The 19,396-nt window shown below is 36.7% G+C and overlaps 1 protein-coding gene across 1 annotated transcript in view; it reads left to right on the top strand.

The window, feature by feature from the left end:
• LUZP2 (leucine zipper protein 2) overlaps positions 1-19,396 on the top strand; it is a 231,297-nt gene that overhangs the window by 122,628 nt on the left and 89,273 nt on the right. The window contains exon 7 of the mRNA XM_089915855.1: positions 1,813-1,875. Coding sequence (XP_089771981.1) covers positions 1,813-1,875 — 63 coding nt within the window. The remainder of the gene's footprint in view (positions 1-1,812; positions 1,876-19,396) is intronic.

Genomic DNA, 19,396 nt, shown 5'->3' with positions numbered 1-19,396 from the left:
TGCAAATGGCAAAATTTAATTCTTTTTTATGGCCGAATAATGTTTCATTGTATATATTTACACCACATTCTTTTTATCCATTCATCTGCTGATGGACACTTAAGTTGCTTCCATATCTTGGCTATTGAAGTAATGCTGCTATGAACATTGGAGTGCATATATCTTTTTGAATTAGTGTTTTTATTTTCTTCAAATATATACCCAACAGTGGGATTTCTGGGTCATATGGTAGTTCTATTTTTAGTTGTTTGAGTAAGCACCACATTGTTTTCCATAGTAGCTGCACCAACTTAAAATACCAGCAACAGTATACTAGGGTTCTCTTTTCTCCACATCCTTGCCAACATTTGTTATTTGTAGACTTTTTGATGATGGCCATTCAGACAGGTGTGAGGTGATATCTCTTTCTGGTTTTGATTTGCATGTCCTTGATGATTAGCAGTGTTGAGCATCTTTTCACGTACCTGTTGGCCATCTGCATTTCCTCTTAGGAAAAGGGTCTATTCAGTTCTTCTGCCCTTTATTTAAAAACTTTTTATTGGAGTATAGTTGCTTTACAATGTTGTGTTATTTTCTGCTCTACAGCAAAGTGAATCAGTTATACACATACCCCTGCTTTTTTAGATTTCCTTCCCATTAGGTCACCACACAGCATTGAGTAGAGTTCCCTGTGCTGTACAGTAGGTTCTCATTAGTCTTCTGCCCATTTTTTAACAAGGTTGTTGTTTTTGTTGTTTGATGTTGAGTTGTATGAGCTATTTGTATATGTTGGATATTAACCCCTTATCAGTCATATCATTCGCAAATATCTTCTCCCATTCAATAGGTTGTCTTATCATTTTGTGGTTGGTTTCCTTTGCTGTGCAAAAGCTTTTAAGTTTAATTAGGTCTCATTTGTTTTTTTCTGCTTTTGTTACCTTTGCTTTAGGAGATGGATCCAAAAATTATTACAATAATTTATGTCCTGCCTATGTTTTGCTCTAGGAGTTTTATAGTATCCAATCTTACATTTATGTCTTTAATCCATCTTGAGTTTACTTTTGTATATGGTGCTAGAGAATGTTCAGTTTCATTTTTTACATGTAACTGTTATGGCCAGCAACTTTTTAAATTAAATTTTATTGAGATATAATTTACATAGAATTTTATTGAGATGTAATTTACATAGAATTCATCATATATACTTTAATGGGTTTGATCAGTATTCAGGATAGAGGATATTTTCATCACCTACAAAGTTCCCACTTGATATTTTATAATCTCTACCACCAACCCCCAGTCCACGTCAACTACCAACCTGATTTATGTCCCTAGTCTTTTGTCTTTTCTAGAATATCATATATATGGTATTATACAAAATATAGCTTTTTGTGACTGGATTCTTTCACATACTCTAATACATTTGAAATACATCTATATTGTTACGTTTCAGACTTAATTTATTTTAAGAAATGCCTAACCGTATTTTGGTATTTCATTTCATGGATGTACCATAATTTGTTTACTATTCATCAGTTAATGGACATGTGGGATATTTCCAGCTCTTGACTATTATGAATAAATATACTGTAAACATTTATGTATATATTATAATTTCTCTTAGGCAGATACCTAGAAAGAATTTCTGTATAATTTATAAGAAGCTGCCAAACAGTTTCCCAAAATGACTAAACCATTTCCAAACTAGTTGAGCTCTTTTTACTTTGGCTGCAAAATTCATTCTTATGCAGTTTAAAAGAATTTTAATCTTCAAGTTTGAAAATATAAATGAAATTAAGTCACTAATCCATTTTTTTTTTTTTTTTTTTACAGTCAAAAAAAATCCAAGCCCAGCTGAAGGAGCTTCGTTATGGGAAGAAGGATTTATTATTTAAGGTAAGCATCTTCCTCCCTACCCCCTCCAACTGGCTAGCTCAATACCTAAACTATCTAAAATATCATTTAGCTTAAATTTAATTTCCAGATTTTCACAAGAATTAAAGTTGTATTTGACTGAATTGAAGGTTTTTTCATTTTATTGCCTACTTAATTAGTGGAGATAAATACAGTTATGGTTTCCTAGGTACATTCTTAATCAAAGGCAGGCTTCATTCCAAAGTGTTTAAAGTCCCTTTGTAAGCTTCAATTACTTTAATTCAACATTGAGGCATGTCTTTCAGAATATTTACATTAAGGAGAGCATATACTGAACAAGTTTCCACAGATGAGGTCCACTGGTGACTTACATTCTTGACTTCCAGAGATGCCTATATAAATCTTCTTATTATAGTCTTCATGTTTAATCATGGTTGATTGATTTTGGTGATTGATACTTGATAAGACTATCAATGCCTATGTATAGGTAGACATCTATCACAGACTATGGTTATGGTTGACTGACTAATGGCCTCCCAAATATATCCACTTGCTAATCCCTGGAACCTGTGAATGTTATATTTTATGGCAAAGGAGAATTTGCAGAGGTGATTCTGTTAAGGATCTTAACATGGGAAGATTATCCCAAGTTATCTAGTATAATCGCACAAGTTTTTAATAGGAGTAAGACAGGACTGCCTAAGTAAAAAGAAGATTATGTAACCACGGAAGCTGGGGGCGGAAAGACAATGTAAAGGATTTTTCCCCTATAGCCTCCAGAAAAAACAGCCCTTTCAACACCTTGATTTTGCTCCATAAAATTCATTTCAAACTTCTGACTTTCAGAACAAAAAGAGAATAAATTGTGCTGTTGTTTAAGCCACTTAGTTCATGGTAGTTTGTTATAGTAGCAAGAAGAAACTAATAGAGATATTTCCTTTTATCTCCGTTGAACAGAGGAGATAGAAGCAGGTGCCTTTAATTGTGCCATCTGCATTCCCGAATGCAGTAGAGTGATAGAGTATTAGGCTCTTAGTAGTAGGAATAATAATTTGTTTAATAAATAAGTGCAAATTACTTTGTGCGTAATATCTATTTTTCAAAAATGTGTTCACTACAATGATCATCCCAATCTATGAATATCAGGTTTAAAGTACAGAAAATTCTTCGTGTTATCTAATGGTTGGAAAATCCTTTAATTTTTCTGATTAAAACAGTAAGAAATGACTTCTCACTCTTCTCTGACACATTTATTTTTGGCTTAGAATCATGGGAAGGTGTTCCTGTTATGTAAACCAATATCTATTAAATCCTTATTCCATGCAAGTCATGAATCTGGGTACATTTTGCCATTTAGTCTTTCATAAATATGCTTCCTGCCATTCCTTTAATCTCATCTATAACAAGATATTCTCCAGCACACCAAGAAAACTTTGAATTTATTCTCATTAATGCTTACTGACTCTCAGCACTGCTCATTGCATGTGATAAATAGATAAGATAAAAGTATAAAATCCAAGATATTTGCCTGTGTACCTTCCATCTTTCATACTGAGACTCTTAAGCTCAGGGTATCTTAACTTTTACATTCAGCTTGGCCTTAGCTTTTTGCAGTCACCAATAACAAATAATTGAAATTGGCAAAAAAAAAAACCTAGTGTGTGTGTGTGTGTGTGTGTGTGTGTGTGTGTGTTCATATTTGCAAAGAAATGTCTAGTTCTCTGATTTGGTTAACTTAATAAGATCAGGAATATAATAAGAGAATTCCAAGCTCCCTAGAGCTGATAACTTTTAGGTATTAGGCTGGGAGATTTATGTAAAGATAGAAGATCATATGAGGCTTTTTAAATTTTTTTAATTTCATTTCTCAAATTGAAGAGTTATAGAAAGAAAAGTTGGGAGAAAAGAATGAGATCCAATAATTTTCCATGATTTACTTCTTTGTAATATGACAGTTGTTAAATATAGATTAGTAATTTATCAACTTTCAGAAATTACCAAAATCAAGATTTGTTGCATATCTGTATTATTTGAAAAAATGAGACATTATTTGTAAGCCTTGTTATTTTAGGCCACTTTGAGAAGAGCACTTTTATATGAAATCAAGTGAATTGTGTATGAATAGACCATAAAGTTGCACAAATTAGGATGTCTTCCCATATTCTCTCCCCAAAACACTGTTTAATTTTTATTAACTCCAATAACATGAGATGTAGAAGCATGGCAATTTTAGTAGTTAAATTAACTTATTAAGTAGCTAAACAATGTCAACAAGGACCCAGACTTTTTTGTCTGTTTGTGTTTCAGACTTTTTCATATCATGATCCTCACATAACTGACTTGTTCTAAGCTTTGATTCCTCATTATATAGTGATGGTGTCTAAAGAGCTATATACCTGTGTACAAAGTCAAAGAAAAGGGTGCGGGGGGAGACGCTTGTCCTTGACTGTCATAATTTTTGTAAAGGAGGAACATTTTTTGAGAAGTCTCCCCAAACTTGGGCATGACCCTATGCAAAAGTGAGACTTTAGTGTTTTCAGCTTCTACTGTAAAAGGTTGCTTCTTTTTAGAACTAAAGAAATCTAATTGTTAATGGAGAGGCAACCAAAAATTTCTGCTATAATGTACTCATCCACTCATCTTGATGACAACTTACATTTATATCATCTCATTTGCTTAGTTTTATATCAACAGTGCACATTTTAGGTATTGTATAAACATGTTAAATAAATGAATGAATACATACATACATACGTATGTATGTACATGGATACATAAATAGATAGGTCAGGGCAGTAGAGAGTAGAAGCTAATGTCTGTGACCACAGGAATCCATCCATGCATCTATTAAAATGAGTCCACAAATATTTTTGGCAATAACTTGCTGAATCCTGAGATAAGTAGCAAAATATTTTATTTCCCTGAAAGTAGTTTCCTGAGAATCTATTCAGTTTTGAATAGATTTGATGGTTTTTAGTGAAGATAATCTTTGAAGGAGCAATGCCTGCCGCTAAAGCACGTGAATTTATCTTAAAAGTAATGGCATGTGCTGACAATTGCAAGACATACTGATAAATTCAGTGTCCTTCTTAATGTTTGAGAGCTGGCTTTTGATTAGGGAAGGCTGCCAGCAGCAGTAAACATTCTGTATACTAAGGAAAGAATTGAGGTCCTGCAGATTGTTATTTGCCCAGGACTTGAGTTACTTTTTATCTTCCTTGATTCAATTTGGAGTTGATATTCTCTGAAATACCTACCCTCCATTTTGCTCCTCTATTTTACTTTTACATATACTTATTTTTTTAATTTCAGAAGAATTATTTTTTCAGTATAGAACAATTTCAAAACATGTCTAAATGTATAAGGCCAAAAAAAAAAAAACACTTAAAATCCCATCACTTGGAGCACACTCAATATTTTGAAATATTTTGTATTTCTGTTTAGTTCCTTTTGTATTAGGCATAATCTGCTTTGTGATTAACATATGTATGTTAATATAGATTATATATTATACATATTCTGATTTTTTTAAACATAAAAGTATCCTTTAGTTATAATTTCTTCATAAAAATTTAAAAGTGTAGTTTTATGATATGTGTGCCAAAAGTGAATTTTTTCCTTATGAATATATGTGGATAGACAAGATGTGGCACATATATACAATGGAATATTACTCAGCCATTAAAAAGAATGAAATAATGCCATTTGCAGCAACATGGATGGACCTAGAGATTGTCATACTGAGTGAAGTAAGTCAGATAGAGAAAGACAAATATTGTATGTTATCACTTATATGTGGACTCTAAAAAAAGTGATACAAATGAACTTAATTTACAAAACAGAAATAGACTCATAGACTTAGAGAACAAACGTATGATTACCAGGGGCAAGGGTGGCAGGGGAGAGATAGTTAGGGAGTTTGAGATTGACCTGTACACACTGCTGTATTTAAAAATGCATAACCAACAAGGACCTACTGTATAGCACAGGGAATGCTGCTCAATATTATGTAACAACCTAAATGGGAAAAGAACTTGAAAAAGAATAGATCCACGTATATGTATAACTGTATCACTTTGCTGTACACCTGAAACTAGCACACCATTTTTAATCAACTATACTCCAATATAAAATAAAAAGTTAAAAAAGTGTGTGTATGATGATTCTAATTTATGCTCTGATGAAAAATGTGTTCTTATTTTTATCTCAAAGTGTAGTTTTTTATTGAATGTATGTAACTATAAAGTAATTCACTAAAATTATTGAAAAATTTTAATGTTATTGAAACCTGATAGACATTATTTTTGGAGTTTGGATTTTTTAACTTGAATGAGGAATAACTGACAAATATAATCATACATATTTAAAGTGTACAGCATGACGTTTTGATGTACAAATACATTGTGGAATGATTACCAAGATCAAAATAATGAACACATCCCTCACCTCACATAGTTAACTATTTGTGTGTGTAGTGAGAAAGATTTAGATCTACTCTCAGCAATTTTGAATGATAAATACCCCGTTATTAACCACAGTCACCATGCTATACATTTGATCCTCAGAACTTATTCTTCTTATAAATGCAAATTTGTACACTTTGACATCCATCACATCATTTCCCTCCTCTCTGCTCCTTGCAGCCACCATTCAATTCTTTGTTCCTATAAAATCAGCCTTTTATTTTTTTGAAGATTCCACATATAAGTGACAACATACAGTATTTTCTTTCTCTGTCTGGCTTATTTCACTTAGGTTGTCACAAATGTCCTGACTTTGGTAAGGAAAGACTTTCCCCAAATGTGGTTGTGAGGGTACCTTTTATTCCTGAAAGAGCACAGCAGAATAGTCTCCATGCAGCTCCATCAGCTGAGGTCAATGTTAGCACAGACTATAGGGGTCCACTGTGCTCAAGACGGCCGAGGTCCTGTGGTTGGTGGTGGTGGCTAAGGTTATTGACTTCCTGAGTGGCAAAGACTGCTGAGATTCTCCTAGTCTCCTTTTTCACTTGTGAGAAGACGTTCTAGCCAAGGGGATCCTTCTTATTGGCTGGTCTGGTGTGCTGGCACTCAGAGAAGTAGTGGAGCCAGAGTCCTAGGATCAGATGTATGTGGAACTACAACAGTACCAGGATCCTGAGGCACAGGTACACTTGTGCAGCAATGGCACTGGTGTCCATTGTGTAAGTATCTGCAGATCTCTGGGGAACTGTAGTCTGAGTCTCTGGGACTCTCCACAGTGACTCAGATTGGGGGTAGGTAGGGAGGATACAGCAGCAGCATGGACCCTGGGGTGATAGGGTGTGCAGTGGCTTGGGGTCAGGGTACAGTAGCAGCACAGTCTTGGGATGATGGAACAAAGTCCCAACTTTGACCCCAGGGGGCAGTCACAGAAGAGCAGTAACATATCCCTGGTGGTGGTCCATTAAATCTGTGTTGGACCTAGAGGATGGGGCTCAGACCGGCAGCAGCATAGCCCTGGCACTAACAGGTCAGAGCTATGACCTGGGACCCTGGGGTGGGACTCAGAGCATCAGTCAGCCGGTCCCCAGAAATGATGAGTCAGAGCTGGGAACTGAGAACCCAGCGAGGCAGATCTCAGAGCAGTATAGAAGCTCTGGTCTCATATGAGGCAACATGCTGGGGCATCCCAATCCCAGAGAATGGCTACTGGGGGCCCTTGAGGGCAGGTCTCATGCAACAGTAGCCCCAGCCCTGGGGAGGAGATTCAGCAGCAGAGACTCTGAGATGCTCCATCATCAGGTTCAGTGTTGGTGAAAATGATACGAATCCACAGTGGTGAGGCTTGCAGGGGTTCTCCTGCTCTCCTTTTACCTATGTGGTGAAGTTCTTCTGTGGGGACCCCTCCTGGCATTAAGCTGCTCTAGACTGGGAGATGGAGTGCTGAAGGTAAAATGCTTCCTATGCTTTTCTATGCAACCATCATCAGTTTTTGAGCTCTACAGTGTTTTTGCTACTTCCTCATTGTAGTCTAGAGCTTTTCCTGAGATATTTTCATCAGTTTATAGTTCCTTTACTATTTTTGCTGGGTTTTCTGAGAGGAAGAGAAAAGTGTTGGGATCTCCTAGCCCTTCATCTTGCTGAGGTCAACTTTCTTAAGAAAATTATAACAGTTGACTATCCCATCAGCGTAGTAAGAAAAAAAAAATGTTGTGTTTAATTAAGACTTTAGGAATACCCAGAGAACTGGGTATTCTCATTAAAGAAACAAGAATAAATGAATAGGTAAATAAATATGTTAGTCTGCTCAGGCTGACATAAAAAAATACCATGGACCCAGTGGCTTAAACAACAGAAATTTATTTTCTCACAGTCTGGAGGCTGGAAAGTCTGAGATCAAGTCTGGCAGGGTTTGGTTTCTAGTGAGAGCCCTCTTCCTGGTTAGCAGCAGCCACCTTCCCACTGTGTCCTCACACGGAGGAGAACTAGTGAGCTCACTTATGTCTCTCCTTATAAGGACACTAATCCTACAATATCAGGGTCCCACCCTTAGGACCTCATTTAACCTTAATTACCTCCTTATAGGCCCCATCTTCTAGTAAAATCACATTAGGGGGTAGGCTTTCAACATATGAGTTTGGGGGGGGGACACAATTCAGTTCATCGCAGTAATTAACTAAATAATACATGCAGTAAAACAGTAACAAACTTTGTTGTTTGAGAAATTATAAAATGAAAATTACTGTTTTAATTTGCCCTAAATATGATTACTGGGCAGCTTAAACATTTATTTTAAAATGTAAACCACTCAATTTCACTTACGTACTTTTTTGTTGTTGTTTTGGTCACTTCAAAACAATTTACGTAATGCTCCCTAGTCACCAAAAATTAAATGTATCAACTTACCTATTGAGGTAGGGAATGCGAGACTGTTTGAGTTTTGATACCAGATTTTCAGAAGGAGACGTTACTGAGTTTAAATGGAAATTATCTCTGAACTCACTTTCATGTTCTATAGGCTTAAGATTAGATACATTCTGGGTGGGAAGCCTTTTGAACGTATATTTTGGCCATGACAGCTTCCTGGACTGACTTTTCCTGTGTGGAGACCAATATATTTATGCCTTTGCTGAAGGTTCTGTTCCACATGTTACGTTGCTAACATTTGGTCTCTTGAAAGAGCATCATAAGCATCACGTCAATCCTCATTTAATATTGTGTTTATAGTACATATACAGAAAATAATACATGATATGTTGATGGTAAATATGCCCAAAGAATGTGTTTCTTTAAAAAATTTTTATTGCTTCATTCTTGACGTGTAACCTTGAATCTGTAGAATTAAAAAATCTCTAGTAATGATAACAACTGATATATATTGAGCACTAAACATGCTTACTCCTCAAAACAACTTAGGTATATACGTATGATGCATTGAGTATTTGTGTGTGTATATGTATATACACACATGATGTGTGTATTGGGGGGGACGGGTGTGTGTGTAAAGTGAGGCCAAAAAGTTAATGGTCCAAGGTCATCAATAGAGTAGATATCGTGTATAACTGAGAAAGGATTTACATCTATCGTATGCATTCATGTTCACAGTCTGGGTCTAATCCTCTCCCCTGGCTTTTTTTTTTTTCTTTCTTTATCTTTCTTTCTCTTACTTCCTGTGGTCTCCCTGGTGACTGGCTCTTCATTTTGTTATTTGTCTGTTCTTCACACTCTAAACCCCTGACCATCTTTCTATTGCTTACTAGTTGTAGCACATATTGAATAATCCGTCTTGCTTTGTCCTCTGGTACTTGCAAAATCTTTGCCGATGTCCTGACCTTCAAATGCATAGACGTTTTTGGTCCCAGTATCCATCTTTTTCCCTGCATTCCAATCTTCTGAGACATTCTATTTGGATGCATCTAGCTATTTTATGAAAAGAACTATGACATATTAGATTTCCAGTGAGGGATACCGATTTTGCGACTATTTCTATTATTCAGTAAAACCAACTTCATAAAAACTATGTGTTATTCAGTGTTTCAAATACAATAATGAATTATTTAAATTACTGCCTACATGAAGTTTACAGCCTATTGATAAAAATAATGCCTTATATGTATTTAGCATTTTATACTCTACCCAGTGCTGTGATGTACATTATTTCATTTGATCCTCACTACAATCTCCATGAGACAGAGGGGAGAAGTTGTAGAATCCATTTTACCATAAGGGTATTGAGGCCTTGAGAAGTTTGAAATTACTCCAGGCCACCAAAATATTTATTTGCGAAGCTAATTTATTAACAGATTGAAACCATCACTATTTTGTTTATTTTAATATTTATTTAGTTATTTATTTAAAATTGAACTGACTTAGAGTTTCTTGGCTCAAGTATATTTGACAGAAATTTATAGTTATTCCTTTGATAACTATTTCTATAGCATAGTTATACCACTGTATCAAAATTCTGACAATTATTCTGCCGCGTTTGGTGATAGACCAGGTAACACTCATTTTGCAACTCTGACATCAAAATGGCATGTGTTCTCATTGGCATTTTCTCTAGAAACCAGATGTGTTCAACTGGTATCTGCTTCTGAAAACAGGAATATTGCCACATGAATTCCCAAGTATGGATCCAACAAGTGTCAGATTATTTTCTGATGATTTGAGTCTTCTATAAAGGAATTTCGTGAAGCAGTTGTCCCTTAATTTTTAAACCCTTGTATAAATTAAGATAATTTTTGTGCATCTGTCTTTCTTTAACTTACATTTATCTCATCCACGTGTTGAAACATTTTTTTTAATGAGCAAAAGCATTTTCAGTGCCACTCATTTGTTATGTGTCAATTTATCTCCAGTTAAGTGAGTTTTGGCCCTAAAAATATAGACACCTTACAGGAGAGGTTAAAGGGGGTACTGATTTTATTTTCTTCCATGATTTAACAAACTTTAATTTTCAAAACACATTCATTTGTGCCTCAAAATAATTTTATGAGTCAGTCAGGGCAGCTGATACTGTCACCTTAGCGTGTATCAGAAAAACAAGGCCTAGAGAAGGTAAAAGACTTATCTGAAATCATAGAACTAGTAAGTGGCAGAGTTTTATTCTAATCTAAGTCCTGCGACTCCACTATATCACATTTTTCAGTTATATTTCTACTTTGCTTCTTGGGGGGAATCTATGGATTATACTTTTCAGAAATATTTTCTACTGTACTAATCCAAAGATTAAAAGGGCAGATATGCTTAGCTGGAAATATAACTTGTTGATGTAAAAAATAATCTGTTGGTAACTAACATTCAATGCATTTGCTTAAAAAACATAAGCATTTTCAGTACAAAAATAGGCTGTTTTCAGTTTAGAATTTGCAACTGCTTGAAACAGAGTTTTTTTTTTCTGACTCCCTATATTATTATTATTATCTAACCTACTCGTTTTTAAAACTATAGTATAGAGGTATGTTCTGTGGTAAGAAACAGGAGAAATTTAACTGACCTTGTCCAAATCAACCCAACTTTTCAGGCTTGCTCCTTCCATGTTTTAAAGCACAAAAGCCAACTAGCCTCACTTATTTTCTTATTATTCACCAGATAATGGAGTATATATGCAGGTTTTAAAAGGACATGCTTATTAGAAGTCATAGCAAATTTAAATTTATTAAACATTAATTCTTCTCTGAAAATGTTGAGAATATTCCAAATACTGAAAATCACTAAAAGTACAAGATTTCTTAAGAAACCAAGCCTAGAGCTTTAAAGTGACTTATCTATGATAACACAACTTCAATCTAAGCTTCCTGACTTCATGTTTGTTCATTTCTCAAAACTTATTGATTGAGCACGTGTTATCTGTCAGGCACTGAGCAAAGTGTTGTTTTATTTGTTTTTGTTTTTGTTTTTTTCCCCATTTCACCAGGATTTCTTCACACTTTAGCAAGGGATTTGAAGTCAATGGATGAATTTCAGGAAGATATTGACTCCTCAGAATATTTTCATATTTTTATAGGTTTACATATGGTATTTTTCTTGGAGAGGAGCTTATATAATTTATCAGATTATCAAATGGTCTATACCTATCCAAAGTTTAACAGTTTAGGAATCATTGCTTTACATATTGGCCCTCACCTTCTACCATGCTAAGCACTTTTAGGCAATGGTAAGCAGAGTTTTCTCTGGTTGTTATTGAGAATACTGTGCTTGTTTCAAGTTTCTGTCTTTTTCTTTCCTACTCTGTTCACTTATTAGAAAACTGAGGTGTATTCTATAACTGCCAGGCTGATGATTATGTTAGAAATTATTTTTAGAAAATGTTTATAACTTTAAGTATGTTTTTAAATTTTACCATTTTAATGAAATTTTATCATTAATTTGAGATTTGAAAAAAAAGTTATGACTCTTCCCATAGGAAAATAAAACATGTTAAGTGATTTAAGCCAGATATTGTAAATACATTTTAAAAAGTGAATATCTTTGTGTGTCCCTACCCCATACCCTGTGCCTGCCTATCCAATACCTTGCTAAAGGGTCATGGGGTTATTTTCCACTGAGCTTGGGTCTAGGCTTGACATCATCCTCATTCCAAGCAGCTCCTAAAAGTCAGTCATGGTTGGTACCTATCTGCCATCCCTGAATGAGCTCTAAATATTTTGCCTATAGCCAGCCTTCAGTCTCTAGAAGGACACTCTGCAGTATTTGCTCACCAGCGTCTTACCATTGTAGCAAATGACAAATGTTATATATTTGCAAAGTCTTTGTAGAGAAATGGTCTAAAGGCTAAGAAATGTTAGGGAATAAGGCATAAGTGTGAATTTTTCTGCAGAGAATCAAAATGAAGACAATTAACTTTATTTTTTTAATGTCTTTATTGGAGTATAATTGCTTTACAATATTGTGTTGGTTTCTGCTGTATAATAAAGTGAATCAGCTATACGTATACATATATCCCCATATCCCCTCCCTCTGGCGCCTCCCTCCCACCCTCCCTATCCCACCCCTCTAGGTGGTCATAAACCACCGAGCTGATCTCCCTGTGCTATGCGGCTGCTTCCCACTAGCTAGCTATTTTACATTAGGTAGTGTATATATGTCCATGCCACTCTCTCACTTTGTCCCAGCTTGCCCTTCCCCCTCCCCGTGTCCTCAAGTCCATTCTCTACCTCTGCATCTTTATTCCTGTCCTGACCTTAGGTTCTTCAGAACCACTTTTTTTTTTTTTAGATTCCATATATATGTGTTAGCATATGGTATTTGTTTTTCTCTTTCTGACTTACTTCACTCTGTATGACAGACTCTATTTGTTGTTTTTCCCTTGCTGCTTGTAATAGTTTTTCTTTGTATTTAATTTTTGATAGTTTGATTAATATGTGTCTTGGCGTGTTTCTCCTTGGATTTTTCCTGTATGGGATTCTCTGTGCTTCCTAGACTTGATTGACTATTTCCTTTCCCATGTTAGGGAAGTTTTCAACTATAATCTCTTCAAATATTTTCTCAGACCCTTCCTTTCTCCCTTCTTCTTCTGGGACCCCTATAATTCGAATGTTGGTGTGTTTAATGTTGTCCCAGAGGTCTCTGAGACTGTCCTCAGTTCTTTTCATTCTTTTTTCTTTATTCTGCTCTGCGGCAGTTATTTCCACTATTTTATCTTCCAGGTCACTTTTCCGTTCTTCTGCCTCAGTTATTCTGCTAATGACTCCTTCTAGAGAATTTTGAATTTCATGTATTTGTGTTGTTCATCATTGTTTGTTTGCTCTTTAGTTCTTCTAGCCCCTTGTTAAACGTTTCTTGTATTTTCTCCATTCTATTTCCAAGATTTTGGATCATCTTTACTATCATTACTTTGAATTCTTTTCCAGATAGACTGCCTATTTCCTCTTCATTTGTTTGGTCTGGTGGGATTTTACCTTGCTCCTTCACCTGCTGCATATTTCTCTTTTGTTTAACTTACTGTGTTTGGGGTCTTGTTTTCACAGTGTGAATGTTCCTAGCTCCCATTGTTTTTGGTGTCTACCCCCAGTTGGTGAGGTTGGTTCCATGGCTTGTGTAGACTTCCTGGTGGAGGGGACTTGCACCTGTGTTCTGGGGTGAGAATGGATCTTTTCTTTCTGGTGGGCAGGACCATGTCTGGTGGTGTGTTTTGGGGTGTCTGTGAACTTAGAATGATTTTAGGCAGCCTCTCTGATAATGCGTTGGGCTGTGTTCCTGTCTTGCTAGTTGTTTGGCATAGGGAGTCCAGCACTGGAGCTTGCTGGCCGTTGGGTGGAGCTGGGTGTTAGTGTTGAGATGGAGATCTCTGGGAGAGCTCTCAGCAATTGATATTACATGGGGCTGGGAGGTCTCTGGTGGTCCAGCCCTGGGCCGGGCTCTCCCACCTTGGAGGCTCAGGCCTGACACCCAGCTGGAGCACCAAGACCCTGCCAACCACACAGCTAGGAATAAAAGGAAGAAAAAAAATGAAGAAAAATAAAATAAAATAAAGTAAAATAAAATAATAATAAAATAAAAATAATAAAATTTTTAAAAGATAAAAAAATAAAAGAAGAGAGCAACCAAACCAATAAACAAAGCCACCAATGATAACAAGCACTAAAAACTAAACTAAGATAAATATAAAAATCAGAAACAAATCAGTCTCAGACAGCTAATCCCAAGTCTACTTTTGCTCCCAAAGTCCACTGCCTCAATTTTGGGAACATTCGTTGACTATTCAGGTATTCCGCAGATGCAGGGTACGTCAAGTTGATTATGGGGATTTAATCTGCTGCTCCCGAGGCTGCACAGAGAGATTTCCCTTTCTCTTCTTTGTTTGCACAGCTCCTGGGGTTCAGCTTTGGTTTTGGCCCTGCCTCTGCATGTAGGTTGCCCTCAGGCACCTGTTCCTGCCCAGACAGGAGAGGCTTAAAGCAGCGGCCGATTAGGGCTCTCTTGCTCTCTCAGGCTGGGGGGAGGGAGGGGTAAGGTAGTCGTAATTGGAATGAGGGGCAAGCCTGCAGCGGCAGAGGCCAACATGACATTGCAACAGCCTGAGGCACGCCATGTGTTCTCCCAGGGAAGTTGTCCCTGGATCACAGGACCCTAGCAGTGGTGGGCCGCACAGGCTCCTGGGGGGTATGGATAGTGACCTGTGCTTGCACACAGGATTCTTGGTGGCTGCAGCAGCAGCGTTAGCGTTTCATGCCCATCTCTGGGGTCCAAGCTGATTGCTGCGGCTCACGCCCGTTTCTGAAGCTCACTTAGGCGGTGCTCTGCCTTCTGTGGGCACACAGGGAAGGAATACCCTCTCCTCACGCATCCCGAAACAAAGGCCCCTTGCCTCTTCGGCAGGTCCAGACTTTTTCCCTGACTCCCTTCGGCTACTTGTGGTGCACTAGCCCCCTTCAGGCTGTGTTCCCGCAGCCAACCCTAGTCCTCTCCCTGGGACCTGACCTCCAAAGCCCGAGCCTCAGCTCCCAGCCCCCTCCCACCACAGTGTGTGAGCCGACAAGCCTCTCAGGCTGGTAAGTGCTGGTCGGCATCGATCCTCTGTGCAGGAATCTCTCCGTTTTGCCCTCCGCACCCCTGTTGCTGCGCTCTCCTCTGTGGCTCCGAAGCTTACCCCCTCTGCCACCCGCAGTCTCCGCCCACGAAGGGGCTTCCTAGTGTGTGGAAACTTTTCCTCCTTCACAGCTCCCTCCCAGAGTTGCAGGTCCTGTCCCTATTCTTTTGTCTCTGTTTTTTTTTTTTTTTTCATTTTTCTTTTGCCCTACCCAGGTACCTGGGGAGTTTCTTGCCTTTTGGGAGGTCTGAGGTCTTCTGCCAGCATTCAGTAGGTGTTCTGTAGGAGTTGTTCCACATGTAGATGTATTTCTGATGTATTTGTTGGGAGGAAGGTGATCTCCATGTCTTACTCCTCCGCCATCTTCCAAACAGCTCGACAATTAACTTTAGACCAGCCCTAGAATGTTTCTCCTTGTGTCTGAGATGCTGGGATGAGCCTTGTGTTGCTGACCTTTTCTACCTATTCTTCTCCTGTCCATCATGTTGCATGTATGTCTTGGCTTAGCCAGCTGTCCTCCCATTCTGAGGGGCCCTCAGCCTTTACTAAGTTCAGCTGACTTTGCACAGGTCCTTGCTTGGAGCATATATAGAGCAGTGGCGCCATCATGAGACCTTTGGGGAAAGTCACTCTTTTCGTGGGACTTGCCTGGTATACTGCTATTTCAGTTCTAGGCACAACAGCCACTAATTGATGCACTGGTTTCTTTAGGTCCTAAATGCTTCTATTTTTTAGTACATTAAAACATTTTTTTTTTCAGTGAGAAACATGTTTCTTCTGGGCACACTGAAAGTTCAACATGTGCTTCTGAGCAGAAATTGTCTTCGGTTCTGAAATTATAGATTAGAAATTATGACCTTTTGTAGAGTCAAATTTGAGCACCTAGAAGCACTGCTCGGGGACATATTACATCCTCAGATAGCTTTTCATCTCTAATTAAAACAGAAAGTAATTACAGTAAGATCTCTATTCTAAACATAATTCTTTATTTTGAATATAAAATTAAAAGAAAGAACAGTGAAGAAAACACACAGCAATTTCACTCATTATACATTTTTTAAATGCTTTGTTTTCTATATCCTTTATCTTAGTGGTGATGCCAACCATAATTTCAGAAAACAAGGGCAAGTTATTTTTCTCCTCTGAGTACTTCTTCTTTTGGTAACACATTTAGATGTTCTCCTTTGTCTTGGCAGGAGACATTTGAGAAGCATATTTGTGAATTTACTTTACTCTTCATTTCATTTCATTGCTGTTACTCAGTTACTAGGGTGTTTGTTGACCTTCCCATAATAAAAGAGAAGAAAGCAATTACCACTGAAGGTAATTGCATGGAAAGCTGCTGCAACCGACACAGTTTAGAGGAATTTTAAATAGAACAGTTCTCCATAAATTTCATAGTTTATAGAAAGGAATGTACAGCTTATGATGGCAAGAGCAGAATCCATAAGTAGTATACACTGGGAGTCTTTTACCATGGCAACACTATCACTTCAATCATTGACCCTGATATGTCTCTAAAGATTTCTTCTTTATCTTCTTCCCTACCATTATAATTTGAATTTAACAAACCCCATTTGAGAAACAAGTCAGATCAACTTGTTACATAAGTTTTAAACAATGTAGAACCTTCACATTAGAAGGATCTTGTAATACCTCCAACTCTAGTCTCTTGCACAATATTGGCTAATCTCCCTGACCACATTGTCTCCGATTGTAAATGTTCAGTGATTAAGATTCACAATATTCTAAAGCAGGGTTTTTTCCTTCTTACAAAATTCTGATGAAGAATCCCCTTCTCACGCTCAATTACAGTTAATTTTTTGTATATCTATCTGATTCCCACAGAGATTCCAAGCTCATTATAATGTGTTTTTCCCCACAGTCTCTTCTTTTGGTTCCCTCTTTATTCTTTGTCTCTGTATTCTTTGCCCTTTCTATTCTTCATGCCCACACCAATGAGACCCTTTCAGAAAGAGAATTTAACATGATGTAATTGTTTTTCAGTCCCAGGAACATTTGTGGTTTCTTAGCCAAGAGTAGAACTCAGTTTACTCCTAATGATGAAATAACCTGGGAAGGCAAAGTGGGGTGCATTATTTGAGTAGGCAATGAAAATCATTTCAATGCTTGCAATTCATGCTACTTAGCCAGATAACAAAATTTACAGTCACCAGCACACATTTTTCAGTTTTCTTCCCAATCGCATAATCTCTTCTTTTTTTTTAATTGAGGTGTAATTGACAAATAACATTACATTGGTTTTAGGTGTACAGCATAATTATTTGATATTTGTATATGTTGCAGATTGATCACCAGAGTAAGTCTAGTTATATCCATAACCATAAATATTTACAATTGGATGTGTGTGATAAGATCTTTTAAGAAAGATTATTCTCTTAATAACTTTCAAGTATGCAATACAGTATTACTAACTATAATCACCATGATGTACATTACATCCCCATGACTTATTTATTTTATAACTGGGAGTTTGTATCATTTGGCCCCCTTTACCTATTTCATCCACCTCCCACCCACTGCCTCGGGCAACCACCAAATAATCTTTTCTTTTGTGAAAGTCACAACTAGCATATCCTCCCACCCTGCTCCAACCATTGCTACTCCAACTCCTCTAGAAGCAGAAGTATGAAAATTCCCCAAGGCTGGGAAAATCCATATGGGATATATTATATGATGTGCAGAAACTCTATGATCATATTTTGGGTAAAATCTTTTAGCGTCATCATTGCTTCTTGCAGCAAGTCAGATAAAACTTATAGCACAATTACGAAGCACCTACTATGGGACCTAAGAGTGCTTTGCATGCTGCAAGAGAAAGGGAAAGGCACTTCTATTTCACAGCTTTGCCTAATCTATATGTAAAAAGTCTTACCTATATCAACCCTAAGCCATCATCTACTGAATATTTTGTCCATTTCTTCTTCCTTAGTGAATGTAGCTTGATGTGGCAAAAAGAATGTGTGGTTGCAGTCAGGGAATTGGGTTCTTTATTATCTTTCTCTTACCTGCAAACTGAGGTTAAGTAGTCACTTAGCCTTGTTGGTCATCAATTCCTCTTTTAGTAAACTATGGATAATATCAATACACACACTTCAAAGTTATTTAACAGAATCAAATGAGATTATATAGGCAAATGAATTCTGCGAAATATTTTACACACATTCCATTATCAATGAATTTATTTTGTTTTTGTTTTTCCAGAGGGATAATACCAGGTCACTTTTTCAGAGTCTAAACAAATGTTTTTCTTAGTCTCATTCAAGAAATGTGTCACATCTTTTCAACTCAGGCCTTCATACTTTGCAGTCTCTGGGATGTATAAAACTGTATTCCAGGCCCTTTTATTTCTCCTTTAAGATATAGAGTTGACTTGGAAGCCTGGCGCAGATCAGTTCATCTCCTTCATTTTAGGCAAATATATATTTTAAAATTTTATTTATAAACAAAGGCAAAAGGATCTTCAGAACATTCTACAGAGAAAACAGCTCATGCTTTTTAGTATTTCTATAGCAATCAAGGACTAAAGGCATAATAGCTTTTCAGAAATGAAATTGTTGGGGTATATATATTTTTTTCCTAATAAAGTTTTACATGAGTCTTTTTATTAAAGAAACGGATATAGAGGCCAAGAGCTAGATGCAATTTCTTAATATAATTGCAGTTGACCATTGTCTGGTGTCAGAGAGGTGAAAGATTACATTCTCTTTTCCAACTGCCTTTAACATATTGTTTGCAGGAATAATAAATGGAAATTGTCTCTAATCTAATCTAATTAGTTGTGTAAGAAGCCTTTGTTATAATAATTTGGTTTCGTGCTTGGGTTTATCTTGGACAAATTTGATATGCCGATATACTGATAATTTATTCATTAAAATCTGTAAAATCTTCTAAAATAATAATATTGAAAATAGCCCTCTGGATTTTTTTGTTTCAAGCTGGGCAGAACCTATGTTTAACTTAATATTACAATTCTCCCCCTTTCTTCAGGTATTGAATTTGTTTTTACTTTAGATACATTGTGGATAAC

This window comes from Delphinapterus leucas, chromosome 7 (assembly GCF_059928025.1).
Source record: "Delphinapterus leucas isolate spDelLeu-1000000601 "Yukka" chromosome 7, BTC_Dleu_Yukka2, whole genome shotgun sequence".
Classification (NCBI taxonomy): domain Eukaryota; kingdom Metazoa; phylum Chordata; class Mammalia; order Artiodactyla; family Monodontidae; genus Delphinapterus; species Delphinapterus leucas.
The sequence above is the reverse complement of the archived record's forward strand: the minus strand, read 5'-3'. Positions and strand labels throughout refer to the sequence as shown.